The sequence below is a fragment of the Eucalyptus grandis genome, chromosome 3, assembly GCF_016545825.1.
Source record: "Eucalyptus grandis isolate ANBG69807.140 chromosome 3, ASM1654582v1, whole genome shotgun sequence".
NCBI classification, from domain to species: domain Eukaryota; kingdom Viridiplantae; phylum Streptophyta; class Magnoliopsida; order Myrtales; family Myrtaceae; genus Eucalyptus; species Eucalyptus grandis.
The window spans coordinates 59,055,496-59,083,212 of record NC_052614.1 but is presented as its reverse complement, the minus strand read 5'-3'; the positions used below and the strand labels follow the sequence as shown (position 1 = coordinate 59,083,212).

Here is a 27,717-nt window from a genome sequence, read left to right as displayed (position 1 = left end):
AGAGAGAGAGAGAGAGAGAGAGAGAGAGAGAGAGAATAAACGAATATACAAGTCACTAGTATACGTTTTGCTTCTAAAAAAAGTGAAACGGAACCGGTTCACATAAACAAAATGAGAGAAAGTAAATCAATTCCTACAATAATTGCAATTAATTATTGGAAAAAGAAATGCAGTCACTTGACCGTGAAAAGATATGGAAATATGACGAAAACATCTAATTGCCTTTGTTTTTCTCCTCTGTTTTTTTTCTTTTTATAGATTTTTTTTTTTTAAATTATGAAAATAAATTTTCATATTATAATTGCCCCATAAGGTGCAACATTAGTATTTAATGGCCACATCAACATCTCTATTGATAATTTTAATGGAATGACCGACTCAAAAAAAAAAAAAAAAATATATATATATATATATATATAGCTTAGGAATCCACGTACAAACAAAACATTGAGAGACCTGATTAAACATTATACAAAAATTTAGGGATTTGACGCCTTTATCTCAAATGAAAAAAAAAAGAAAAAAAAAAGAACTTTGGATTGGTTTTTGTGGGGAAAATTACTCAATCGGTCCTCAACTTATTTCACAAATGCCAATTTAGTCATAAATTTTCCAAATTTGCCAATTTAATTTTAAACTTATGATGAAATTCCAATATAATCCTTATGATCAATTTCCAGATGCTGTGCCACATGGGATAGCTAGTAATATTTGAACCGCTATGTTACCAATTTCTAAAAAAAAAATTTAAATGAAAGGATTATATTGGAACTTCACACAAAGGTTTAGAACTCAATTGACCAAATTTAAAAATTAAGATTGAATTGGTGTTTATATAATAGATATATGATTAATTTCCTCTACTTTATGGTCTTCCAAGGAGTCTTTAAAAAATTTCCAAACTTGCTAGAAAGCCTTCGACACCTTCACCGGTGTCTATTTGTCAATGCAGAATGTTAGGTAGGAAATGGATAATTAGGTATGACTTCAAAGTGAGCCTGCCAAGTTTTTTAGGTATTGGCACTCACTTGGCTACTTCATATAAAAATTCTCACCTCATTTCTTAGCTAGGCCACGCCACGCCATCCTTTTTTTTCTTTAGGATAGAGAGCAATCTGAAAGTAACAAGCTTCTTAGCTATGGCGGCATCAAGAGGTGAATACCAAGTGTTTCTGAATTTCAGAGGACCCGATACACGATATGGGTTCACTGACTTTCTCTACCATGGCTTGGTAGATGCCGGAGTCCATGTTTTTAGAGACTACGAAGAACTCCGAGTCAGGGATGTGATTGGTGGAGAGCTTTTACAAGCTATTGACAACTCAATACTTTACATACCCATATTTTCCCAAACTTATGCTTCAAGTAAGTGGTGCCTTCGTGAGATTGCGCACATAGTAGACAGCGTCTCTAAGTCAGATGGTAAAAAAAGTATTCTTCCCATTTTTTTCCGTGTGGAACCTGAGAGTGTTAAACTTAAGACTCCTCTATATAGCAATGCTTTACTAGAACATACAGTGAAGTTTCCGAAGGAAGTTGAGGCGTGGAGAAAGGCTCTTGAAGAAGTAGGTAAAATCAAGGGATGGAACGTGAAAAAGGACCAAAGGTAATGCTCTTTTAAGACCCTGCCCACTCGTTTCTTAATTTTTTTTTTTTCCTTTTCTATGCGATGCAATATTGCCCTGCGAATTTTTTTTTTATTTTTTATTTTTTTAACTGAAAATATTGGAAACAAGTGCCAGTCGCTGCTCTCGTTCAACCGCACATCCTCTGCTTTCAACATCTTCCCTAAATTTTTTCCCTGCGATGTCAGTGGCTTCAATGACATGGACCTTCGTATTCCTTTTAAACATATTTTCCTCTTCACTGTCTCGTGAGGCTACGAAATATTCGACAGCAACCGTTTGAAATGCTTGTTTGAGATGATTAACAAAATCAACTTCAGATCTTGCATTCATATATACAATTGGCATCTTCGGACCTTATAATGAGAATGTCAGTTTCCATTTTCCATTTACAGGGAAAAGAGCATTTGCTGTCTACCTTATTTTACACATTTCTGAGTGCTCCTCAAGAAAGGTGGATCACAAAATGAAACGACCCCATTCCCCCCCCCAAAAAAAAAAAAACATTTGGTGTCAAATGATTTTTATTTTTACTTTACACATTTAGGTCCAATCCCAATTTTAATGCGAACTTTTTTATCTAAAGAATTATTACTAATTTTCAGTTGAATCCCAAATTTGGCCCTATTAACCCTCTGTCCAAGTCGCCGTTAGTGGTGCAACACGGCATTCCACGTCAGCAAGCTGGCATAAAAGGACTCTCCAAAATGACACCGTAGCTATGGTCTTCAATCTGGGGAAAATATGAAGCAATTAGGGCTCAATTTTTTTTGATTCGTCAAACCTATAGCCTTGAGAGAGAATGATCTCGCGTTTGTCCCTCGCTCTCTCACACAGATTCACTCTCGATCTGTCTTCCTAACTCGCAGTCTCGCACCAACATGACAGAGGATGGTTAATAATATACTAAAGTGGCCGTGCACTATTTACTTGTTGCTTCTCTCTCTATCAGGGGTATAAAGTATTATCTTTTTAATCTTCTGTGCAATTATATTTACTTGCATATGCTAGTTCAAGCAATTTGGCATATTAAGTTTCCGGTCGGTAGCACGAATGTCATTCGCACCTATCACTTATAAAACTTGAATCCACTTTTCTGTAATTTCACAGCATTCCGGTCAACGTCATCGAAGTGCAAAAGTGACATACACATGCTAGTTATTGGCAAAGTCTTTAACTGCAATTTTTTTTTTTAAATGCTTTTTGATGAAATCGCAACTTGCTTTGAGCGACCAAGTGCGAGGCTGTGCGAGAGAGTGAGTGACCGAGCACAAGATCTTTCTCTGTCAAGACCGTAGGTTAGACTAATCAAAGAAATCGAGCCCTAATGGCTTCAAATTTCGCGCCGTTTGAAGACCATAGCTACCGTGTTGTTTTGGAGAGTACTTTCATGTCAACTTGCTAACGTGGATTTTAACGTAGAAATGCAACATCGGACCATTAACAGCAACTTTGAAAGGAGGATTAACGGGGCTAGATGAGGCATTCAAATAAAAGTTAGGGACGTTTTCAGATTAAAACGAAAAAACTTCAGGTCAGAATTAATACTACATCAAAATTTGGTACTTTTTTTTTTTAGGTTACTGGGTCATCGAAACTAAGATTTAGTGAAGAAAAATCATGTCTAATACTAAATAGAAAATCGAGAGCATCCCGAGAAAGATCATGTAAAGAATGATAGAGTCATCATCTCAAGGCCTCGAGCTCTGTAGAGCTCACAGCGGACAAAACCGAGGGCGGGCAACCTCAATTTGGACTGGGCCGAAGGCGACGAGCACTGCTAACCTCTAATCCGAGGTCCGCGACAGCGTGGAGGCCTCTGAGTGGTGTGGCCCCGTGCACAGGGGAGAGATACACGCACGTTGTAGGAGATACCAAAAGATTGGCGCCGGTACAGGCACCGGGCAAATAGACAGATTGGCTGTGGCTGAAGGTCACTAGGAGAGTGATGATGGTAATTTTGATAAGAAAATGGCAATTGGATTAATAAGTATGGTGCTAGATGCAATTTTAAAGAATGTGAAAATTGGGGATTCAATTTGTATATTGTGAAAATTGATTAATATGCTTATCGTCATTCATCAATAAAACAGATAATTTAGCTCTCAATTGATAAATTTAAATCAGCATATGGTGAATTAACACCTAGTATACATTATTATAGCATGTGGGCACCCATTAGCTTCTCCAATGTAAACGAGCTGTTTTTGCACAAATTCTTTAGAGTTGGCAATCTCCTATGCTTTCTGGTTATGTAGTTAATGAGACCAACATGTCGCTTGAGAATCTTAAAATTATTTAGCCAAAAGATGGAGTTATTGGAAAGAAAAAGGGCATCTCCATTGCTTTTAATATTGACAAGGAAGTCAAAGTTTAAATAAATAAATTCCGAAACAATGATTTATACTGTTAATTCTATGGATTCAGTAAGGTGCAAGTCAAAGCTTAGGTAAGTGGTCCAAACATTGGAATGTTTTTGGTTGGTGGTGTGGATAATCAAATATGTGCGCATATCTTTATTCCATAATCACCAAATTCAACCCGTGGGAATGGGGTCTCTCGCTTTTCAATTTTGAACAAATCTTAATGTGATACAGCTCTTTAAATTCCATTATACTTGACGTAAGCAGATCCATAAAAGACTTACATGCATGAGTTAATCCATTACAAATATTTTGGGCTTTTCTTTTTTTGTTTTGTTTTAGTTTTTGGGGATTATAGTTTTTTTGCCAGACTCAGTTCATGATTCTACTATTGCAAGTGCTGAAATTGTTTCAAAGCTTAGCTATAAATGTCGAAATTTTTCTTATGCACAATGTAGTAGCCACTTTGGTAAATTTGGTCATCGTATAAACCGATACTATAGTTTGCCGAAATTTCTATAATCATATATGAAAAACCTTATTAAGTGAATTCTACTAGATTAGCCTATACTAATCATACTGTGTATTTAGATATCGTTCATGATGTGCTTCAATCTTTCCAAGTTAAAATTTTGACAATCCCACTTGTGATGCGTACGTATGAAATCGATCTGGTCAGCTAATGACAGCGCTTTGATTTTGTGGCAGCCAAGCAGAAATTGTCAGATTGGTTGTTAAAAATATTTTGGAGAAGTTGGAGATAAAACAAAAATCAGTGACCGACCATTTAGTTGGACTTGTTGATCAAGAAAGAGACTTGGCAGAGTTATTAGATGTCAAAAATCCTGATGTGCGGCTCATTGGAATTTATGGAATGGGTGGTATCGGAAAAACAACTTTTGCCAAATACATTTTTAATAAACTATCTTCCCACTTTGGAAGGTGTTGTAGCTTCCTTGAGAATGTTCGAGAAAGCATGTTGACTGAGGATGGCATAGTCCGATTGCAAAAGAAAGTATTATCTGACATTGTTGGTTCTGGATATGTAGAGAAAGTTGAGGACAAAGAAAAAGGAACGCGTAGACTTGGAGAAATACTCTGCACTAATAAGGTCCTTGTGGTTTTGGATGATGTTAACAATAAAGAGCTCATTAAGAACCTAACAGGAAATTATTCATTATATTCAGGATCTAGGATAATCATTACCACAAGAGACACAACTATTTTTCAAGTTGATGAATTTAAAGGTAGAATTCTACAATACGAGATGCCAAAGATGGGAAATAATCTTGCTCTTCAGCTTTTTTGTCGGCATGCCTTTGGTACAGACTTTCCTTCGAATAATTATCGATCGCTTTCAAGTGATATTCTCTCACTCTTGGGAGGGCTCCCTTTGGCAATTGAAGTGGTTGGTTCATTACTTAAGGGAAAAGATGAAAATTTTTGGAATGAGACGTTGGATAGGTTAAGAAAGGTACCTGAGAAAGAGATTCAAGAGAAGCTGAAGATTAGCTATGATGGCCTAGACAAATATCAGCAACAAATTTTTCTCGATATAGCATGTTTCTTTTCCAATGAGAATAAGACCGATGCAATTTACATGTGGACTGATTATGACTTATATCCCCAAAGAGGAATTCATGTCCTTACTAGTAGGTGCTTGATAAAGATATTAGACAATGACACATTATGGATGCATGATCAATTAATTGAATTGGGAAGACAACTTGTTCGTCAAGAAAGTCCAAGTGACCTTGGAAAGCGAAGTAGGTTGTGGATTGCAGAAGAGGCTCTCAAAATTGTAAAAGCCAAAGAGGTCAGTAAGAAATATCCCATTTTCAAATGGAACTTGTATATCATGGCATTAAGAATTCCTTTGTTGTTTAGGATCTTTTTTTTCAGTATTTTCTCTTGCACATTTGATTTGTAATACATAGTGGTTGGAAATTTACAAACTTCTCCACATCATTGCAAAATTTCACTTGCAGAATAAGGACAAGGTGGAAGCGCTTGAAATTGGAGGATGGAATGACTCCATAAAGATTACAAATGAAGAGTTGGAGAGGTTACAAAACTTGAGATTCCTCAAGTTACGTAATGGAACTTTTGTTGGAGACTTTGCAATGTGTCATTTACAGTTGAGATGGATTTCTTGGCATTCTCCTGATGAGGATTTTAGGGCAGAGAATATGTATTTGTGTCATCTTCTTGTTTTTAAGTTGGACTCTAGTGGCTTCGCAGATAATTCAAAAGCATGGGACTTGATCAAGGTAAATAACATTTCTCAATTCCAGTCTACTGTTCTTGGTGTGTACTATGAAATGGTTCTTACACTTGACATTCCATCCATTTTTACAGATGGCACAAAAATTGAAAGCTCTATCTCTTACTTGGTGTTATCGCATAACAAGAATTCCAAACTTATTTGAATGCTTGGGTTTAGAGAGGTTGAATCTTGCACACTGCGATAGGCTAACGGAAATTGGAAACTTCATTGGAGATCTACCATCATTGATTGAGTTAAAGATTGAAAATTGCAATGGTCTTACAAATTTGCCTAAAGAAGTGGGGGCACTAGTGATGCTTAAGTGCTTCTCATTGTCTGGTTGTTCTAGGTTGAGAGAACTTCCAGACTCACTTGGGAATTTAACCTCATTGATAGAGTTAGACTTATCACGTACAGGTGTTGCCAAGCTTCCAAACTACGTTGAAAAGTTAAAGTCATTACGCATATTGCGATTATCAAAAGATGGATTACTTTCTCAAGAGCATCATGTTTGGCGTTTACCTAGTGGCATTAGTGTTTTGGAAAATCTTGAAGAGCTAGATCTCTCCGGGAATGATGAAATGGAAGGTGAAATTCCTAGAGGAATGGGAGATCTGTCACGTTTAAGAATCCTAAATTTAGAGGGTACTCGTATTTGCAAAATTCCAAGGACAATCAACATGCTTCACCTCCTCCAAACACTAAACTTAAGAGGTTGTCATGTGATCAAAGTGGTGCCAGAACTTCCCACAAGTTTGACTTGTCTACTCATTGAATCTAGATCATTGCTCTCTGTTCCCAATTTGTCAAACCTTACTAATTTGGTTGAACTGCTACTAAGTGATGGCTCTCGTAACATAGGCAAATCAAATCTAATCACAGGATGCAACTTGTGTTGGATGGAGAGGCTATCTAGGTTGAAAAGGTTAGATTTAAATTTGTTAAATTTCCCTGCACCTTCAGAGTTGGTTTCCCTTTCTCATTTGGAAGAGCTTACTTTGTCTCATCTAGCCCTAGAAACTCTTAAGGAACTTCCCTCCTCTCTGCTGAAATTGATTGTTAAATTCTTTAGCATCAGGATGGCAGAGTCACTTCCCTCTTGTTTGATATTGAGCAATTTGTCGACTTTAGAGTTCTACTCTGCTGAAGTGGAAAACATTCCACTCGATGGACTTCCACAATTGGAGACCTTAATCATTCACGATTGTAAACTGCTTCAGAGATTGTTCATTCCGTTGGAATTAGGAAAGCTACGGCAAGCATGTGTGGCTTGTTGTCCAGAGCTAGTTGCGATAGAAGTTGCGGATCTTTCAAAATCATTGGAATGCTTCTCCATTTTACGGTGCATATCTCTGAGAAGAGTGAATGGCCTAAACAAGCTAAAGTCTCTACGATACGTGAAGGTCAGAGAGTGCATGTCAAGTTTGATTGATGCATCTTGCACAAGTCTAGCAGATAATTGCGTCGTTGATAGAGATGAGTGTGGAGACTCTATCAAAGGTTATGCTGTGAGCTACCAACTTGGAAAATCTACGAAGCGTTACAGAAAGGCGACCCTTCCGGATACATCAAATAAGGTGCGACATATTTTTCATCAATGTACAATAGACATATGTGAATGCTTGGGTTTGAAAATTGATTTGTTCTCATTCTAGCATAATGCTATAATTCGGTCAAACTACATAAATTGTAAAAAGTCAAATATTATTATGAAATTTAGACCGATGAAATTATACTTTTTTTTAATCAAACGAGGATAAGCTATAGGAGATGATCTATAAATAAATTCAAAAACGACATATTTTCTAATCAAATGAAAAAAATCTATCAGTGATATAAGTTTAGATACGTTAGTGTTCTTTTAATATGTTTTTTTTTTTCAATTCAAAATGTTATTTTGTATAAATTCAATAAATACACAAGCAAGAATACAATAAATTGTAATTTTAATTTACTTCTTGTTATATAGTTTAGTGTTGGATATTATGTAACATGATATGTGCTTATTTTGATGTCATAATGTCTAAAAATAACTGCCCTCTTGAACTTTGACACTATTACAAAGAGTTATAGATTACCTCCTCACAATCCCCCCACCCAAAAATACTTTGATATATGTGGCATCTATTAGTTTTTCAGTTTGCATAGCAGTAAAATTTTACCTAAAATGGACTAACTCATATTTCTTGATCGAATTTTCTCAACTAATTTTATAAAACATGCATTATTCTCCATTTTGTTAACTTCGTAAACCATGTAGTAGATGTTACTTTGTTCAAGATTGGTTAGTTCATTTTCAGCTAACATCTAATACTGGCCATACAAGCGGAAAAAAGTAATGGTTGAAACAAAAATGAAAGTTTGGGGAGTAATTTATAACTTCATAAAGTTTGCACGCTATGATATTTTCAAGGTGCGAAGCAATAGTGCAAGGGAACAATTATCCCTAATGTTTAATAAAAGGCTGACTGTAGAAGTTAAGGGTGCGCATGTTAACCATTCTATTTTTAGCCGATCTATTTTTCTATTCCTAAGAACAGGTTTTGAACAAAAAGTCATTTGATCATGCAATTTTATTTTTCTCTTTTTGGAATAAATTTTTAGTCTAGAAATACGTTTAAAACAAAAATGAGAAGAATTCTTATCTTTTTTAAAATGAAAGATTAAAAACTTTTTTCACGACTCGCCCTCACTACTAATCAACGGCCCACCCACCACCGCCTGTTACCTTTGTTGACACCTAATTTTTGCCCAAATTATTGCATATAGATTATCTAGGTATTTAAAATGGAAGATGTTTTCCCTAAAAAAAAAAAAAAAAATTAAAAAAAAAAAAAAAAAAAAAGATAAAAGATAAAAAAAAAATTAAAAAAAGATTAAAAAGAAAAGAAAAGAAAAAGTTGGGGCCAATGATCTAAATGTGACTAGCCAAGCCCAGGAGGTCAGATTGGAATTCAAATGGCAAGTTGGGGCCAAAATGCAATTTCCAAAAGTCGAGGGACCAATTCGTAAATTTTGCAAAATTTGCGCCCGAGCCCTTAAATCATCATCTTGGTCATCAATTAAGTTGAAATTGAATTTGGGCCAAGTAGAATCAATCAAATTGAGCCAAAAAGGACCTAATTGCATTGAATTTAGCATTTTCGGGCAAGAAAATGGCCAACTTTGAGGTACTTTCTTGTAAAATTGGGTGGAGATAATTGTGAAAAATGGTCAAGATCTTAAACTACTATACATGAGCTTTCTAATTGATTAAAAAACGCAACCAAATTAGTGGATTAAAGCACTCAAATCAGCAGCCAAAACTCAGTCCACGAGTTGGTCTTAATCCGGAGTTGCTGAGTAAGCAATTTGGTGGCCCCACCATATCCTCCTCAGCTGCCCAACCAGCCCGATCTTTGCACGTGATGGAAGACCGTATATAGTAGTGCAAGTGGACGAAAATTGGCCAGAGATAAGCTTCTGACAGCACCGGAAAATCGCAGCAAAACCTGCACACTCAACAGCTGCAGAAGTTAAAAAATTGGCTAAGTCAGAAGAGTAGGTGAAGTAGCCCTGTTGACAGGCTTGGTAGGTGGGCAAAAGGCTGACAAAAATCCCTTAATTCGGGGGATAAGGTCACGGAAGCAAGGTATTTCGAGAGAGGGAGAGAGGAGACGAGAAGGAGAGGAGAGAGCTCGGAATCGATCCCCAAAGAAGCTCTCAGAAGCAACTTCAGAAAAGCAAAACCCAGAAATCCCAGACCGACCTGGAGAGAGGAAAGTGAGATTTTCACACACCTGTGGCCAAAATTAGCCAAAACCTTCAACTAGAGAGTGAAACTTCACTCAAATATCTTTCCATCCATAGGTCGCACGTCCTAAATGGAGATCGGGAAGGCCTCCTAAAGCCCCCCGAAAAAAACACCCTCCAGGCGGGCCAGGAAACACGGAATTTTTTCTAAGCGTTGAGCCCAGTTGGTCATGAGTGAGAAAAAGGCAGTGTTTTTGAGAAAGTTGAGAAACAGAAGAGGAAAATATTGACTTCTACCCCAAACAATAATACATATAGTTTGGCTTGGTGTCAATTTTTCCAACAAAAGACGTCTTGAAGTCTAATTTTAGAGCTCAACGAAAACCTTCGTTGTCAGTTCTTCTTTTCTGCAGATCTCATTTCCAGTTGAAGAAGCCAACTTCCACGTGCTTCCAGAGGACAATTTCTCGGTTTCCTTGGCCAAGAACCACTTGAAAAGGAAACTAGGAAGTAAGGTAAGCATCCTAGATGTACGTATTTTCGATTTTGAGCATGTTTTGATCATGAGAATCAAGAGGGAAACCAGCCCGGAAAACTGATTTCTGAGGTTGAAATTTTTCTAAGTGTTTGAAATCTCTTCAAGAGTGTTGCATGTGTGCTTCTTGGAGAGGTCGTTTTGATGTTGTTCGGTGGGTCATTCTCTGTGGTGTTTATTGCATTTGAAAGCTCATGTTATCTACTTTCACTTGGATCAAGTAATGTTTCCTTTAGATCTCATATGCGATGAGTGTCGGGGCTTGAATATTGGCATGTAACCTGTTTGTTTGACTTGGGTTCAAACCCAGATTTGCAAAATCAGTTCAAACCCGTGTATTTGAGGATGATTTTAGCTTGGTTCTAGTGTGTTTTTAGCTATGATTTCTATCTAATCTTGTTCTTTGCATGTGGTAGTATGATCTTAATACTTTAGTTCCACATGAGATTGCTTATGAGTGGAGATTGAAGGCTGCAAACATGACTCGAGGAGGCTATTGGGGCTAGTTTAATGCACACCAAGTAAAATGCCCAAACTAAGCTTCGATCTTGAAACGGTCGATTTGAGCTTGATCATTGTGATATTCATGTGCTGTGTTACTCCATGTTAGCATAGATCGGTTTAAGGAATTATTATTATTATTTTTTAAAAAAATAATTAAAAAAAGAGAAAAATATGAAAATTTCAAAAATATCAAAAAATGTTAGATAGCATCAAATTAGGATATAAATGACATATATGAAATTTTCCTAATTTTAAAATGTCATTTTCCTAATTTAATGCTATTTTGGTATTTTATAACCATTTTTGTAAATAATCCGTTTTGTGTAGATTAAAACTATTTAAAGTAATTTCATGCATATAGAGTAATTTCATGCATATTTGAACTCTCATTTTGCTCAGGGGTCTGTCCCGGGCGTGATAACAAGGCCATGTAATATTATTTGCCCGACTTGTATCGGGTTTACCTTTTCCGCGTTTATTTTCAAGTCATTTCAATTTCTTGGATGTTTACTTACGCGCCGCTTTTCATTATTTTGAGTGTAAATTTCTCTTCTAAATTATGTTAGGATTAGTCTAGACATTAAAAAAAAAAAAAAAACTACAAAAACATTTGCATGGACACTTAGTGGTTTCATAAAGATTATAATTGGTAATCAAGATTGTATGGCCATTTAGATAAACATCCTTCCAAGTTAGTGGTACCGCAAGGGCGCTAATAGAAACATTGGCGTAAACAAGTCCCCGTTCCTAGAAATCTCTGGTTGCGTATGAATCGAGACAACACTCCCGTGTCTTGATTGGTTTCTAGCCGACCTCAATAGGCTAGTGGCGACTCCTAGAATTACATAGGTTGTTAATAACTAAAAAATGAATCCAATGTCGCGCGGGGTATGGGCTTGGGAGAGCCCGCGCCTAATCTAGGGCCATTGGTCCACCTCTTTACGCAAATACCCCTAAACCTTATTCTTTTTCCCCGGACGGAAAAAAAGAGGTCGTGACAGCTTGGCGACTCCACTGGGGACTTGGTTGCAAACCTTAGAGGACTTAGGCCGTAATAACTTGGTTGGTTGTTCGCTAATATGGTCTTCATTTGATAGCGCGTGTCAAAGTCGCGTGGAAAACAAGGTTAGTCCGCTAACAATGTGTTAAATGTTTTTGTAGGTTTGGAGTAATAAGGGGTGGAGTGTTTGCTAACACATCTCTTTTGTAGGGAGGCGTAGGAATGTATGCCTATATGGATGAAATTGAAGTGTTGTTTGGATATCAATTGATGTGTGTGCCTTTATACTTGTCTTAGCACTACACATTTACACACACAACCTGCAATCTAAAACCCCGATCGCACTAGGAAGCCCATAGGAGGTGCCAAAAGATGGAACCCGTGCGGGGAATGACCCATGGTTATCCACTTTTGGTCCCGCTCATTTTGGTTAATGATAAAGAGAACTGTCCGACGTAAGTGTGGAGTGGGGAAAACTCTTTTGATCTAATCAAAATGGGGACCTTAAGCCTTTAGAACTCCACCTTTATGTGTCAAACCTCACAAGTTTGCATCCGCATGTCTATGTGACTTAGAAAAAAAAGGGTCTCTTCACCCACTGTAAGTATGATTTCTCCATCTACTTGCTCACTTCGGATTGAAATTTTTATTTATTGGAGATTCGCGGAAATCAATGGAATGCCCTTCAAAATATAGGCTTGGCACTCACTTTTGATAAATAAGCATTTCAAATACCTATGATCTACTAAACATATGTTTTTGTTTAAATTTTCAATTATGAACTTAAAGTCACATTTTGTATAGAAATTCTTCCAAATCAAGATTACATTTTGGGGCATAGAATTAAAATCAAATTTTCAATAAAACTCTTTATTGGTCACATTTCAAAATTAAAATTCAAATCCCATTTTGTATATTGATTTTTCAAAATAAAAATCACGTCACCTTTGCATGAGTGAAACCACAAATTAATTTTTAAAATCAATGCCCCATTTGTGTATGAAACTTTTGGAACAAAGTGGGCATTCAATTGATAGTCGCGGATCGATCTTTTAATGAAATCTCCTCTTACTAATAAAATCTTGACGAAATACCAAACTCTCGTAAGTGGATACTACGGAGAAGGTATCGTCGCCTTGATTTCATTGTAAGAGGCGGCTTTATTGAAAGATCAATTTTTCATTCATATATTGACATTATCTTCCTTTCGCAGGTCATGCGTGACAACCATTCCTTAAAGCTAGGACGAGAATTGTGCTTATTATGCTCCTCTATGAAAGAGCTTCTTGTACTTTATCCTTGTCATTATTCCTATTAGGAAACGTGTTTTGCATTTTGGGTTTTGATTGTGGACCTAATCAAATGCCTCTGTAAATCATACAAGTCACATTTTTTAATAATGAAATTAGAGTTCATAAAAGTTATATTCTTTAAAACACTTGAAGTGTTTCAAACGGACCCCTTTGGGCTGAGTTTTATGCCTTAGCTTCAAAATGTGTGAAAATGAGTTTCAAGAAGAACTTGTGTAATACTTTATCTCTTCACTTAATCGCTTTTGCAGGTTGATCCGTAGAACAATGCTTTGAGGGGGTAAGGTTGTAATCGTTCCAATAGGGATTTCTTGCGCAACAACTAACTCAGTCATCAATTTTTGTCAAACAGGCAAAATGACGGTTTTGTTCAAGATTGACAAAAGTGCGGGCCTTTCCCTAATAGAGCAAGTCATGAGATGCACCAATTCATGCTCATTTATGGGCATATTTCGTTGAGCCATGAACTACTTAAATATTTTCGCAACATATGAATTCAAACATTGTGATTAAGTGTGAAAAGAATCATTAGGGCCTTGAAGATCACAAATCTACTGGTCTAATGAAGTTCCACATCCTGGACGACCTCATATTAATTTGACATTCTTCGTGGAAGAAGAAATTTGTAGACATTCTTTGGCAACAAACTACTTCGTTGGTTGCGAACAAGAAGCATCTGCAATCCCTACACTTCCAACGGTTTCTTGGCATCCAATCCTGTATGGAGATGATTATTGGTGGTATGCAAGACAACACTTCGAGATGTAGATGTACACAAGCAAGAATCGGTCATCAAATGTTGCCTTCAAATAAAAGGTGGTAATCGTTTCAAGTTAAATTCGATTTATTTTAGGAATGACTTGTCCTTGCACTTTGCGCAGATTTTAGTGAGGCAAATTACTGGCAAGCAACAAGATTACATGGGGAGGACAACCTGGTCCAGAATCACACGATCTCTAAAAGAAAAGGGTGTGTTCGTTCCAAAAGTCAAAACAACTCATTCATAAACTAACATAGCCACCCATGCTTACAGATTGTGAAATGGGAAATGCATTGATGCAGCAAAAATGGCGAAAAATCACCTAGCCTAAAAGGGGTACGCGGGAAACCAAGTAAAGCATGAAGGATTCAAATGAAATGAAGATTCATCAATCCAACATAATGAAGCTGCATATGGACAAGTTATCTAACTCAATGTGGCATACATTCGACCATAAGGACAATATCTCCCCTTCTTCCACAAAGATACGATGAGATGCGGAATTGCCCGACTTTAAAAAAGGGTGTACTTCGTTCCTAAACTTAATGTACCTAAGAGTGGAAATAATACATTGTTTCCATATGTGTAGGAAATTTTTAATTGGGGCAGATGGCCATAAAATGGATCGGGGGCATGCAATGCCTGAGTCACCCGACTTCTAAAAGGGGAAAATTTCAAATGGAATAGACATTTGTCAATTGATAAACGGGGCAACTCACTCAAAGTAGAGTAACTCTCACCCGTGAAGCAAGATGAAACAAAGTCAATTGATTCAGCACAAAAAGGGAGTATCGTTTCTAAATTAGTCCAATTCAATTTTGGAATATAAGTAACATGCCCTATCTCTTGTAGGAAAAGGTGCACATTGACCGTTGGAGCAACACCTTATACCAAGAAGGCATGTTAAGGTCTAACCATCCATTTTGATGGAATAAATGGAGTAAAATATCCACGAAGCAATGCCCTCACATGTCGAAACAAGGAGTACCCCTCTCCTTTCATCTTTGACGCCCACTTAGAATGAGTGGATTCGATAACACCTTTGAAAGGGAGATCTTCAAGGAAATGTTAACACCTGAAGAGCGAAGGCACATGAAGAGGAAACACAAGACATTTAAAGTCAGATGAATCGTCGGTATTCGGGGAACAAGCTCGAGAAATTGATTTAAGCATAATTCATATCGACCAAGCAAGCATGTGGAGCCAACACATGACAAAGTCACCTAAGTTGGCTTAAAATATGTGTCGTTCTAGAGCCGGTTCAATTAAATAAAAAAAGAAGCGCCCTATGGACACTACCAGCGCTTCGGCCTGGTGGTATGGGGAATGAAGTGGGTCCGGGAGGTACGGGGTTCGATCCTCGGAAACAGCAACAAGGTTGCCATGTAAATAATAATAATAAATAAATAAATAAAACTTTTGCATCTCTTATTTTTGTAAAAAGAGGAAAATGCTTGAACTAATGAGACCAAAGATCGAGATTCTCTTCAAGCCTTAAAATAGTACATTCATTCCGTTGTTTGCCGCCAAATGGTGAAACTAACCAAGGGTAATGTTGTATCGTTTCCAATTTTACAATCCTTGAGGATTCATGTACTAACACATTCCCTTTTGTTCTTCGTAGGGTCGCCTAACTACTAAGGCACAGGTAAGTACCCTTCTTCTCAAAATCAAATGGAAAACAAATGGGGAATTTCCATCACAAAAAAAGAATATCTAGTGTTTTTCTAGAAGCAAGCACAAAAAAATGGAAATTGAAGAAAAAAAAGTTTTCCACAAAGTTTGCAAAAATCTTCTTTATCATTAAATTGTTCATCCACTTGATGGATCACTCATCTCGAATCAAAATTCCCTAGGAGATTAATCCATCCAAATGATCTCAACAAAAATGAAAGGGATGTTACTCATGCCAAGCAAGAAACATTTAGAATGAGGAAAGGCAACCCATTTCCAAACATGTCCTTTAAACACTCTAGAATTCGAGTGAAAAAGAAAGCTCGTGTTGTTTGAGGTCAATGAATTCATTCGCAAGCGGTACATAGACCAATATGATAAGAGGCATTTCTTTCCTCTATCATACACACTACAGGTGACAATAGTTAGCCCATTTGAGCCTTTTAATGTGAAGAATTTTCTACAAAATATCCCTGTCAAGAACCACCCCACGATGGGGCAATTATGGAGATTTGGGTTGGCATTATTTGGAGAGAAAAGATGAGAAAGGTTTCTTTACTCTCACTTGCATAAATCTTTTTGCGGTAACTTTAGGTGAATTCTTATGGAAGCTTGAAGCATCCCAAGGTGAAGAAGAGCATTCTTTTCTCTACCCAAACACCGATACCCTTTGCTTAAACCATATTGAGCCTAACTATTCATTTCTAAAACCCGAGTGGTGATTATCTCCCACATTGGGGCAGGGCACATGATTTACCAATGCAATTGGTGTTTATATGAGAATATGAAAAGCATCTTGAAAGTCCCAAGAGCTCAAAAAGTTTGAAAGAACAAAAGTCAAGTGAAAATTAAGGGGCATGAAAAAGCAGTGTGCCCGGTAAAAGCAAGGCCAATGCCCACAAAAAAGGGAGAGAGAGTGGAAGAAAAACAATTGCATCAAGAGGAATATCTCTGTGAAAGCAAAAATGGCAAAAAAAAATGCATGCATTGAAAAGAAAATCATTGCAAATGCAAAAGCCATTATGTTAAGATGATTAGTCAAAGGACTTTCGAGACAATTTGAATTCTAAACATTGAGTGCTTTAAAAAATGGATGATATGGTAATGATGCCATGATAATCACCAACTCCCAAATCCCCTTTGACAAAAAAGTTCTAAGCCTTTTGAGCTAAGCCTTTTGAACCTTTCCCGAAACAACATTACAACCCATTTCCAAAGTCTCTTCAGATTGGGATGATTCAAAGTGGAAATAAGGACTTCCTAAAGAAGATGCCGCTCGAAGAAGTGAGAGTAAGGTTGTCTTATCTCATCTTAAGGTTTCTTGACTTGTAAACCCGGCGAAGATGTCGATCGTGATTAATTCATTTCATAGCCAATGATGCTTATCCATTGCTAAAACCATGACCAAACCTGCACTACGGTCCTTCTAAAAGACCTCTTTGATTGGTCAATGTGTACTTATTGCGAATGATTCAAAGCCTTGCGCACTGGAAGAGTGAGGTTGAGTGATCAGTTTATTTCCCACATGAACAGATTGGGATCAAATAGCCATTTTCTTGAGGATATGCGAGAAGCCCTTTCTGACTAGGGATCCTTGCTTGGCATACTTAACAAACCTTTCTCATAAGTCAGGGTCATTTCGACAAGGACTTTTCTCCCAAGAGAATTTGACGATTAATGGTATCATCCGAGTGTGATGACAGTTTTGCGAGTTTGTCAAGTTGTCGGAATTAGTTTGATTTGTTTATGCAATCATTGTCTTCTCATTACCGATACACTTTTGATATTGTTTCTAATGACATATGTTGAAATTGACCTCATCTAGTATGCTTTCGCTACTAGAACACTTGTTATAATGAATACTATTTGATGTGCAGTATCCATTTCAGAATATTCTCGAATGACAGGTTCCTCCAGTGAAACCACACAATTTCAAAGGGTTCATGGGTTAGCCTTAAACCATGCACTTTCAAGAGTTCTTGGTTACCTTTAAACCTTACAATTCTAAAGAGTTCATGGGTTAGCTTTAAACCATGCTTTTTCAAGAGGTTCTTGGTTATCCTTAAACCATGCAATTCTAAAGGGTTCTTGGATTAGCCTTAAACCATGCATTTTCAAAAGGTTCTTGGTTATCCTTAAACCTGGCAATTTCAAAGGGTTTATGAGTTATCCTTAAACCATGCATTTTCAAGAGGTTCTTGGTTATCCTTAAACCATGCAATTCTAAAGGGTTCATGGGTTAGCTTTAAACCATGCTTTTTCAAGAGATTCTTGGTTACCTTTAAACCATGCAATTTTCAAGGGTTCATGGGTTAGCCTTAAACCATACATTTTCAAGAGTTCTTGGTTACCTTTAAACCTTGCAATTCTAAAGAGTTCATGGGTTAGCTTTAAACCATGCTTTTTCAAGAGGTTCTTGGTTATCCTTAAACCATGCAATTCTAAAGGGTTCTTGGATTAGCCTTAAACCATGCATTTTCAAAAGGTTCTTGGTTATCCTTAACCCTGGCAATTTCAAAGGGTTTATGAGTTATCCTTAAACCACGCATTTTCAAGAGGTTCTTGGTTATCCTTAAACCATGCAATTCTAAAGGGTTCTTGGATTAGCCTTAAACCATGCATTTTCAAAAGGTTCTTGGTTATCCTTAAACCTGGCAATTTCAAAAGGTTCATGGGTTAGCCTCAAACCATGCATTTTCAAGACATAATTTCAAAGGGTTCATGGGTTAGCCTTAAACCATGCATTTTCAAGAGGTTCTTGGTCATCCTAAAACCATACAATTCACACGGTTAGTGGGACTGCCTTAAACCACACGGTTAGTGGGATTGCCTTAAACCACAAGATTAGTGGATTGCCTTAAACCACACGGTTAGTGGGACTGCCTTAAACCACACGGTTAGTGGATTGCCTTAAACCACACGGTTAGTGGGACTGCCTTAAACCACACGGTTAGTGGGATTGCCTTAAACCACAAGGTTAGTGGATTGCCTTAAACCACAAGGTTAGTGGACTGCCTTAAACCACAAGGTTAGTGGGATTGCCTTAAACCACACGGTTAGTGAGACTGCCTTAAACCACAAGGTTAATGGGATTGCCTTAAACCACACGGTTAGTGGGACTGCCTTAAACCACAAGGTTAGTGGGATTGCCTTAAACCACAAGGTTAGTGGGATTGCCTTAAACCACACGGTTAGTGGGATTGCCTTAAACCACACGGTTAGTGGGACTGCCTTAAACCACAAGGTTAGTGGGACTGCCTTAAACCACGCGGTTAGTGGGATTGCCTTAAACCACACGGTTAGTGGGACTGCCTTAAACCACAAGGTTTGTGGGACTACCTCAAACCACACGGTTAGTGGGATTGCCTTAAACCACAAGGTTCGTGGGTATATCCTTAAACCACACTTTTCAAATTGTTCACAAGTACATCCCTAGATCATGCTCTTTACATTAAGTTCACTTGCATTTTCATTTTGATATTTAGAAAAAAACAAAAAAAAAAAAAAAAAAAAAAAAAACAAAACAAAACATTAGGTGTCACCTTATCTTTGAAAGAAATCTCTTTGAGCTTCCTTCCAAAGAGGGGCAGCTGTTGACACCTAATTTTTTCCCAAATTATTGCATATAGATTATCTAGGTATTTAAAATGGAAGATTTTTTCCCTAAAAAAAAAAAAAAAAAATTAAAAAAAAAAAAAAAAAGATAAAAGATAAAAAAAAATTAAAAAAAGATTAAAAAGAAAAGAAAAGAAAAAGTTGGGGCCAATGATCTAAATGTGACTAGCCAAGCCCAGGAGGTCAGATTGGAATTCAAATGGCAAGTTGGGGCCAAAATGCAATTTCCAAAAGTCGAGGGACCAATTCGTAAATTTTGCAAAATTTGCGCCCGAGCCCTTAAATCATCATCTTGGTCATCAATTAAGTTGAAATTGAATTTGGGCCAAGTAGAATCAATCAAATTGAGCCAAAAAGGACCTAATTGCATTGAATTTAGCATTTTCGGGCAAGAAAATGGCCAACTTTGAGGTACTTTCTTGTAAAATTGGGTGGAGATAATTGCGAAAAATGGTCAATATCTTAAACTACTATACGTGAGCTTTCTAATTGATTAAAAAACGCAACCAAATTAGTGGATTAAAGCACTCAAATCAGCAGCCAAAACTCAGTCCACGAGTTGGTCTTAATCCGGAGTTGCTGAGTAAGCAATTTGGTGGCCCCACCATATCCTCCTCAGCTGCCCAACCAGCCCGATCTTTGCACGTGATGGAAGACCGTATATAGTAGTGCAAGTGGACGAAAATTGGCCAGAGATAAGCTTCTGACAGCACCGGAAAATCGCAGCAAAACCTGCACACTCAACAGCTGCAGAAGTTAAAAAATTGGCTAAGTCAGAAGAGTAGGTGAAGTAGCCCTGTTGACAGGCTTGGTAGGTGGGCAAAAGGCTGACAAAAAATCCCTTAATTCGGGGGATAAGGTCACGGAAGCAAGGTATTTCGATAGAGGGGAGAGAGGAGACGAGAAGGAGAGGAGAGAGCTCGGAATCGATCCCCAAAGAAGCTCTCAGAAGCAACTTCAGAAAAGCAAAACCCAGAAATCCCAGACCGACCTGGAGAGAGGAAAGTGAGATTTTCACACACCTGTGGCCAAAATTAGCCAAAACCTTCAACTAGAGAGTGAAACTTCACTCAAATATCTTTCCATCCATAGGTCGCACGTCCTAAATGGAGATCGGGAAGGCCTCCTAAAGCCCCCCGAAAAAAACACCCTCCAGGCGGGCCAGGAAACACGGAATTTTTTCTAAGTGTTGAGCCCAGTTGGTCATGAGTGAGAAAAAGGCAGTGTTTTTGAGAAAGTTGAGAAACAAAAGAGGAAAATATTGACTTCTACCCCAAACAATAATACATATAGTTTGGCTTGGTGTCAATTTTTCCAACAAAAGACGTCTTGAAGTCTAATTTTAGAGCTCAACGAAAACCTTCGTTGTCAGTTCTTCTTTTCTGCAGATCTCATTTCCAGTTGAAGAAGCCAACTTCCACGTGCTTCCAGAGGACAATTTCTCGGTTTCCTTGGCCAAGAACCACTTGAAAAGGAAACTAGGAAGTAAGGTAAGCATCCTAGATGTACGTATTTTCGATTTTGAGCATGTTTTGATCATGAGAATCAAGAGGGAAACCAGCCCGGAAAACTGATTTCTGAGGTTGAAATTTTTCTAAGTGTTTGAAATCTCTTCAAGAGTGTTGCATGTGTGCTTCTTGGAGAGGTCGTTTTGATGTTGTTCGGTGGGTCATTCTCTGTGGTGTTTATTGCATTTGAAAGCTCATGTTATCTACTTTCACTTGGATCAAGTAATGTTTCCTTTAGATCTCATATGCGATGAGTGTCGGGGCTTGAATATTGGCATGTAACCTGTTTGTTTGACTTGGGTTCAAACCCAGATTTGCAAAATCAGTTCAAACCCGTGTATTTGAGGATGATTTTAGCTTGGTTCTAGTGTGTTTTTAGCTATGATTTCTATCTAATCTTGTTCTTTGCATGTGGTAGTATGATCTTAATACTTTAGTTCCACATGAGATTGCTTATGAGTGGAGATTGAAGGCTGCAAACATGACTCGAGGAGGCTATTGGGGCTAGTTTAATGCACACCAAGTAAAATGCCCAAACTAAGCTTCGATCTTGAAACGGTCGATTTGAGCTTGATCATTGTGATATTCATGTGCTGTGTTACTCCATGTTAGCATAGATCGGTTTAAGGAATTATTATTATTATTTTTTAAAAAATAATTAAAAAAAGAGAAAAATATGAAAATTTCAAAAATATCAAAAAATGTTAGATAGCATCAAATTAGGATATAAATGACATATATGAAATTTTCCTAATTTTAAAATGTCATTTTCCTAATTTAATGCTATTTTGGTATTTTATAACCATTTTTGTAAATAATCCGTTTTGTGTAGATTAAAACTATTTAAAGTAATTTCATGCATATAGAGTAATTTCATGCATATTTGAACTCTCATTTTGCTCATGGGGGTCCTGTCCCGGGGCGTGATAACAAGGCCATGTAATATTATTTGCCCGACTTGTATCGGGTTTACCTTTTCCGTTTATTTTCAAGTCATTTCAATTTCTTGGATGTTTACTTACGCGCCGCTTTTCATTATTTTGAGTGTAAATTTCTCTTCTAAATTATGTTAGGATTAGTCTAGACATTAAAAAAAAAACTACAAAAACATTTGCATGGACACTTAGTGGTTTCATAAAGATTATAATTGGTAATCAAGATTGTATGGCCATTTAGATAAACATCCTTCCAAGTTAGTGGTACCGCAAGGGCGCTAATAGAAACATTGGCGTAAACAAGTCCCCGTTCCTAGAAATCTCTGGTTGCGTATGAATCGAGACAACACTCCCGTGTCTTGATTGGTTTCTAGCCGACCTCAATAGGCTAGTGGCGACTCCTAGAATTACATAGGTTGTTAATAACTAAAAAATGAATCCAACGTCGCGCGGGGTATGGGCTTGGGAGAGCCCGCGCCTAATCTAGGGCCATTGGTCCACCTCTTTACGCAAATACCCCTAAACCTTATTCTTTTTCCCCGGACGGAAAAAAAGAGGTCGTGACACCGCCCACCACCCGGTGTTGCTTGCCCGACTCCCACCCCTACCTATCGGTCGATGAAGGACTTTTTTTAAATTTGGAACTTTCATCATATATCTTTACCCATTACTTTCATTAGATGACCTAATATCTTCTGTTGAAGCAAAATGGAAATTAAACATGAGTGGAATATGAATATGTACTCTCGTGCTAGTAAAGAAAGGAATATAATTTAAAAGAAAATCTTATTTGTTAGAGGAAGCTAGAGTAAAAATAATTAGAATGATTGTTTTTGCCTCTCTCTTTAATAATTATGTTAGAATGTGTACGCAATGTAATTCAAAGCTAATTTATCCACTTCTAATCATTGTTTTGCATATTTGTTTGCTATTTTGCCAGTGCATGCATTCTTTACTAGGCTTGACTAGTTTTCTATTTTTGGCCACCAGGGGGCTTGACTAGGGGTGATTGGGTCAAGGATGGGCAGGGTCTAGACCCGGACCCTATATCCGACCCTGTTTGTATTGGACCATGTACCCAACCCACCCTGTTTTTTCAATTCAGTTCCAAGGTCAACCCTATTTCCACTGGAACCTGTTTTGTAATCTCATGATATCCTATACGACTTCGAATTTTATATTAATACTCGAGAAAATAACGTAATCCTCATAATTTGTATCAAAATATTAAGCACTTGTAATAAATAAATACATGAACTTTTTTTTACTAAACGAAAATTTAAGTATCCACATGGCTAATTATAATAAATAAAATTATAATGCAAAGAATTAGCAACAAACATGAGTCTAATATTAGTCTTATTCCCACAACTACTATATAAAGCTATTCATTTATGCAAGCATAACTCCTCCTACAAAAAAGAAATTAGGCAAGCCAATCCACATGGTACACAAGAATTTGGCAGCGATGAACACCGTCTGTTCGTCGGACAATGCGAGAGGGAGTCGATGAGGGAGGGAAGCAAGTGAGGAAGAGGAACGACAAATGAGGAGTGATGTGCATGTTTGAGAGAGCCAAGAGGAAAAACGCCATGTGATTGCGAGAGTAAGAATAGAATTAAGAGGAAAAAATAGGGTTTTGGACCTATACTTACAAAACCAGTTTCCAAACCGATTCCAAAACTAGTATGAGAACCAGTTCTGGGTGGGTAATCAATCGGACCCGGTTCTGGACCGGTTTAAACCGATTTCAAATTTTGGGAACCGGTTCTGGACCGGTTTCAACGGAAACCAGTTCTCAACCCTATTTTTCGGGTGGGCCAGTCCGATTTTCGAGTATACCTGGTTCGGTTGCACACCCTTAGGCTTGACTAGTCGACTATGCTCTTTTGCACCATGGCGGATTGGCGTCGAGCAGGATTCACATATTTTGGGAAAAAGTCCTAAACCAATTATATTGATATTAATTTAATCATAAATCTTTTAATTGTCCTAATTTACTTCTAAACCTTTTGACCTAGAGCTAATCTAGTCATTTCGATTAATTTTGGCTAGATATTGCAAAAGTGAACGCTAGTTGTCCTGTGTCGCACGACTAGCACTAACATAGACACTTTTTGGTAATATTTTAATAATTTTCTATGTTTTCCTCCCCTTTTTCGCCAGTGGCCAGCAAGGCCATAGCCCGAGAGGACTGGCCTTGCCTGAGTGAGGGTGGCTCTCGTCGCCACGGTTGACGGTCAACCTCCCAAAGGCGAAGGTGAGCACCGGCATTGCAATGGGCTTTGCGTTGGCCGGCGATGCTCGGCAAGGCCGTCTTGACTTGGGTGAGGTTCAGTCTTGTCAAATTCCTCACCAAATCTGACAAGGCCCGACATCATTGAGTGTCACTTGGGCAAGGGCTGGCCTTGTCGGATCTCAGCCTCACCTAGGTGATGCCCCCCTTGCCAAATCCGGCAAAGGCGGCCTCATTGGTGCTTGCCCTCACCCTGGTGAGGACGACTATTGCCTATGGTGGCGAGGCCTACCCTCGCCGGCCATGGCCTTGTTGGTCATTGTCGATAAGGGGAGGAAAAAAAGAAAACAAATGAGAAAAAAAATAAAAAATGTTCACATCGGTGCCGGTCATGCCACATGAGATGGCCAGCGTCCTCATCAGTAAAATTTGGTCAAAATTAGCCGGAATGACTGAATTGACTCTAGGTTTAAAGATTCAAAACCAAATTGGCACATCAAAAAGGTTTAGGACTAAATTGGCATCAATACAATAGGTTTAAGATTTGTTTGACTCTTTTCACCACATGCTTAATAGTACATGATTATTTCAAAGTAAACTAAAGAACATATTGCTTGAAAGAATAGTCATATAGTATGTGAGTTATACTAGTGATGATATTATTTCACTAAAAAGTGCAACTTATGACGAACTGGGACACTAATTAATTGTGAAGCATACTACTTTAGATTATGAAAGAACATAACGACATATAGACTTTCATAAAACTGATTTGAAATAATGTATCCCATGGTTATGGTTTTTTATTTTGTGAAGTGGAAAATAAGTGAATTTATGTTAGTGTTATAATTGAAAAAAATAATTAACATTACTAGATAGTACATGAAGTAGGAAAAATTGTCCAAAAAGTTCAAGTCTATTGCACTTTTACCAATTTAATTTTAAACTTTTCAATTTTGCCAATTGAGTCATAAATCTTTTCACCATTTGCCAATTAAGTCTATTCGGCTAATCTTGGGTTAAAATTGCTGATGTAGACGTATGCTGTCTTACTGGACTAGTCGGCGTTGACGTGGATAATTTTTAATAGTTTATATTATTTTAATGATTTTTTCTTCTTCTTTTTTTTCTTTCCTTTTCCTTTTCCTAGTGACTGGCCATTGGCCACAGGCGATGGTCAAGTACTTGGGCAAGGGTTAATGTCATCCACCACAAGCGAGGCTCGACTAAGCAAGGGCTCACTTGACCAACCCTTGCCTAGGCTAGGCCAACTTCACCAGCTTTGGTGAGGCCTCACATGGGTGAGGCTAAGCCTTAATGAGGGGAGGCCTCTCCCAAGCTAGATCTAGTGAGGCTGAGCAAAGGGAGCCCTTGCCAAGGCTCTGCCAGCCAATGACAGGCTATGGCGACCCTTGCTCATGGCAGGCGATAAGGACCCTTACCTAAGTGATGTCAAGCTTGCCTAACCATGGTCAATAGCTACCCATCACTTGTGGCCGTGGCTGGTCACCAACAAAAGGATTAAGAAAATAAAAATAAAAATAAATAAAATCATAAAAAAGTAATAAAAAAGTCGAAAAAATATTAAAATACTATAAAAAAAAATTGTCAACGTAAGTGTTGGCCGTGCCACGAAGGACTGACTCCACATTAGCAAATTCTAGCCAAAATTGGCTAAATGAACTCAATTGACAAAATGTAAAAATGTTTATGACTCAGTTGGTAAAATTGAAAAATTTATAATTGAATTGATAAAAATTGCAATAGATTTATGACTTTTTGAATAATTTTTCCACATGAAGTATGATAGAATTATGCAAAAAGAATACATTAATGTAATTATAGTGAAAATAGATGAATAATTAAAGTTCACTAAAAAAGTAATATAGAGGTGTAGTGGAACGAAACATGTAACTTTCTTCGAAGAAATAAAATAAGCAAATCGATCTACTATCTATCTTACTAGACCTACATATAATATAAGGGTGTTTCCAACGGTCAGGTGTTTCCAACAATTTTTTATTATTGTCGGAGTGAACCCTCTCCACGGAATAATAAAAATAGCTTTTTCTCTTTTACTCAACACATCTCTCTCCACAAACAAATCAAACAAATTTCTGCGTGCAATGACTCGAAATATTTCATTGCCTTAAGTTCTGTAATTTTTTTTTTTAATGGAACAAAGTGGAATTTCCCTTGATTGAGAGAAAAACAATTTCTTTGAGATTTGACTCCATTAAAATTATTTCACATGTGAGACCGACCAAATCTTTCCTAAATTCCACAACAGCGGATTTCGATATCCAAGAGGAATTGTATGTTTATCTCTTGCCATCTAAATCATTGATCTCTTGGCCAATTAGTGGATCAGTTTAATTGGAAATAAATTAGGACAAGTCAAATAGAAAAGGACGAATCCAGATCAAAGTATCATCCCTCTGATGTTGACCAGGAGGAATATCAAGAATTTCTGCCGCGATCGCATCATCAAAATGTATTGCACCTTTTCCTCACGCCATTCCTTGGTAACCTGATAAATTAACTCAGAAAAAAGCTCAGGATCATCCTCCTTAACGGGTCCATACTAAAGAACCTCCTGAAGCCAAGCTTTGATACGCTCTTCTTCCATTTCCGACCCTCCACCTAACAAAGGGAGAAATGAAATCTCTGTCCTTATTAGACTTCGCCATTTTCAAGATGCTCGATGCCCTTCTTGGTGAGGGCCAAAAGTCCGTACGATGGAAATATATTCCGTTTAAAATCTTGCTGCATCCCTCAATCAGAATTGAATGCAAGAGCGAAGTGTCTACTCGCTCGTCAAATCTTTGTGCCATGTGGAAAATGCAAGCAATTTAGGAAATAATAAATTGCACAGCAACGCTTTTTCAATTTCTATTGATAATCTTGTTCGTTTGCTTGCCGCGTTTGTTTAATTCCTTTTTACGGTTTAGAATGAATGTACGTGTCCATGAACATGAACATGTCCTGGTGTAAAATATGTGGGTGCAGCCTCCAGTGACGACGGTGGTTCTGAAGTTCAGTGGCCGTGGCCTCCACTGCGAGCGATGCATCCAGAAGATTCGCAATACAATCACACAAACAAAAGGTCATCTATCATATTATTCATGTGTGTGATTATACCCAGTTTCTCTTTCCTTTTTCTTGCTGAAGGTCGTTATGTTGTGTGGATGCTCCTGATGGTACTTGTGTTAAAACTTTTGGAACTGCGGCTGTGCAGGAGTTCTCAAAGTTGCCATCGATAGGAACTGGGAAACGGCCACGGTGAAGGGGGTCATGGACGCCAAGGCACTGGCCGAGAACTTGAGGTACAAGATGAAGAGGAAGGTCGAAATCGTCCCGCAGAAGAAAGAGGAAGAGGGCGAAATCTTGGAAGAGGGTGAAATCGTCCTGCAGAAGAAAGAGAAAGAGGGCGGGGAGGCCAAGGACAAGGAAGGCGGCGGCTGCCACAAGGAAGCAGAGATCATCGGCGGATGGGGGAAAGTGGAAGGCCAGAGGATGGAGTTTCGGGGGGCATGCGGCTATGGTCAGTGTGTGTATGGGGAGCGAACGCACTTGTTTGCACCCGACTTACATGATCCCTATACCCTCATGTTCAGTGATAAGAACACAGAAGATTCTTGCTCTGTCATGTGA

General features: G+C 37.8%; 1 protein-coding gene across 1 annotated transcript; it reads left to right on the top strand.

The window, feature by feature from the left end:
• The first annotated feature begins 1,139 nt into the window (after nucleotides 1-1,139).
• On the top strand, nucleotides 1,140-27,717 carry LOC120292012 (TMV resistance protein N-like). Its single transcript, XM_039309858.1, has 6 exons — nucleotides 1,140-1,606; nucleotides 4,697-5,804; nucleotides 5,977-6,258; nucleotides 6,347-7,831; nucleotides 27,073-27,169; nucleotides 27,302-27,717. Exons 1-6 carry the CDS (start codon nucleotides 1,140-1,142, stop codon nucleotides 27,715-27,717), a joined length of 3,855 nt encoding a protein of 1,284 aa, XP_039165792.1.

What these genes read in the sequence shown, in the direction of transcription:
- LOC120292012 (XM_039309858.1), top strand. Translation starts at nt 1,140, where the DNA reads ATGGCGGCATCAAGAGGTGAATACCAAGTGTTTCTGAATTTCAGAGGA. An exon ending in AAATTGTAAAAGCCAAAGAG is followed by an intron (nt 5,805 to 5,976) that starts GTCAGTAAGAAA and finishes TTTCACTTGCAG; the next exon opens with AATAAGGACAAGGTGGAAGC. An exon ending in AAGCATGGGACTTGATCAAG is followed by an intron (nt 6,259 to 6,346) that starts GTAAATAACATT and finishes CCATTTTTACAG; the next exon opens with ATGGCACAAAAATTGAAAGC.